Source organism: Aplysia californica, unplaced genomic scaffold (genome assembly GCF_000002075.1).
Source record: "Aplysia californica isolate F4 #8 unplaced genomic scaffold, AplCal3.0 scaffold00005, whole genome shotgun sequence".
Taxonomy (NCBI): domain Eukaryota; kingdom Metazoa; phylum Mollusca; class Gastropoda; order Aplysiida; family Aplysiidae; genus Aplysia; species Aplysia californica.
In genome coordinates this window covers 958893-960025 of record NW_004797275.1, presented here as the reverse complement: position 1 = coordinate 960025, position 1133 = coordinate 958893, and the positions used below count along the sequence as shown (strand labels likewise).

Sequence of the window (1133 nt, the reverse complement as noted above, 5' to 3'; positions counted from 1 at the left end):
TCTCTTTCTCTCTCTCTCTCCCTCCCTCTCTCTCTCTCTCTCTCTCTCTCTCTCTGGGTTTTCACTTTCCTTTGAAAGAGTTATAGTTCGTGATCTGGCACACCTACACACGAGTCGCGAGCAGTTTTATATTACAGAAAGTTAGTTATCTCCGCCGCCCACCCAGGAGGTCATGAATATTTTCTTGCATCCTCTTTGTGGGATTCATCTATACATGTTTGTACTTTTTGTGTCTGTCGTTTTGGATTACAGAGTCGCTGGGGTGTTACGATTTTTTAATTTTTTAAAAAAATTTTTGGGGGGGGTGTTTTAAAATTTTTACTTTCCTCTGTTTAGATTTATTTTTGAACCCTTTATTTTTATTTTATGTAATTCATTTAGGTTCTTTTTAATCTATTTATTTGTTATTGTTATGGTAGAGGGGGTGTCGTTTCTTTCCAAGTCATTTTTGTCGCTCAAATATTATTTGTTCTGTGTTTTACGCCCCCATCGATGCAATGAAGACCAAGTATTTAAGCGATTGTTTTGATTCTTGCACAGCTTGTACGTCAGGGTCTATTAGTCTATTCAGACTGACAAGACACACCTTCTCAGTCTTAGCTCACTGTACTGAGAGAGATTATCGTACTCGACAAAAACTAATCTCACTCCGGAATCAAACTCAGGCCTTCTGCGTGCGACAGGATAGCCTATCAGCTACGCAACAGTAAGTTGCTGGTGACGATTGACGAGACAGGGATATTCGGACTTTCCTTTTGTTTGTCTGTTTGTTTTGTTGGGGGGTGAGTCTTCTTCATCAGTATTAGAATCAATCCCAGATGAACGTACTGTTTTCATACCTATGTCAACTTGTTATTTCATATTGCTTTGCTTTATTACAGATAACAACACTGAAGATTGCAAGTAATCCATTTGCGAAGGGATTCAGGGAATCTGGCAAAGCAAGGTACGTCTTCGGAGACAGGTCTACTGTGTATTCTTATAGCAGATTTTCTTTATGCTTGAACTCTATGCTATTGTCATTTTTTGTTTGTCAGACTCTTTTCCATGGCTTAGTGGACGAACAAAATTCTGACAGATTTTTAATTTAATTAACGTTGCTCTCTCTCTCTCTCTCTCTCTCTCTCTCTCTC

The 1133-nt window shown here is 38.7% G+C and overlaps 1 protein-coding gene across 1 annotated transcript in view; it reads left to right on the top strand.

The window, feature by feature from the left end:
* LOC101860458 (T-box transcription factor TBX20) overlaps nucleotides 1-1133 on the top strand; it is a gene marked incomplete in the record, with an annotated part of 27783 nt that overhangs the window by 24157 nt on the left and 2493 nt on the right. Inside the window, 1 exon segment of the mRNA XM_013080212.1 lies at nucleotides 882-946. Coding sequence (XP_012935666.1) covers nucleotides 882-946 — 65 coding nt within the window.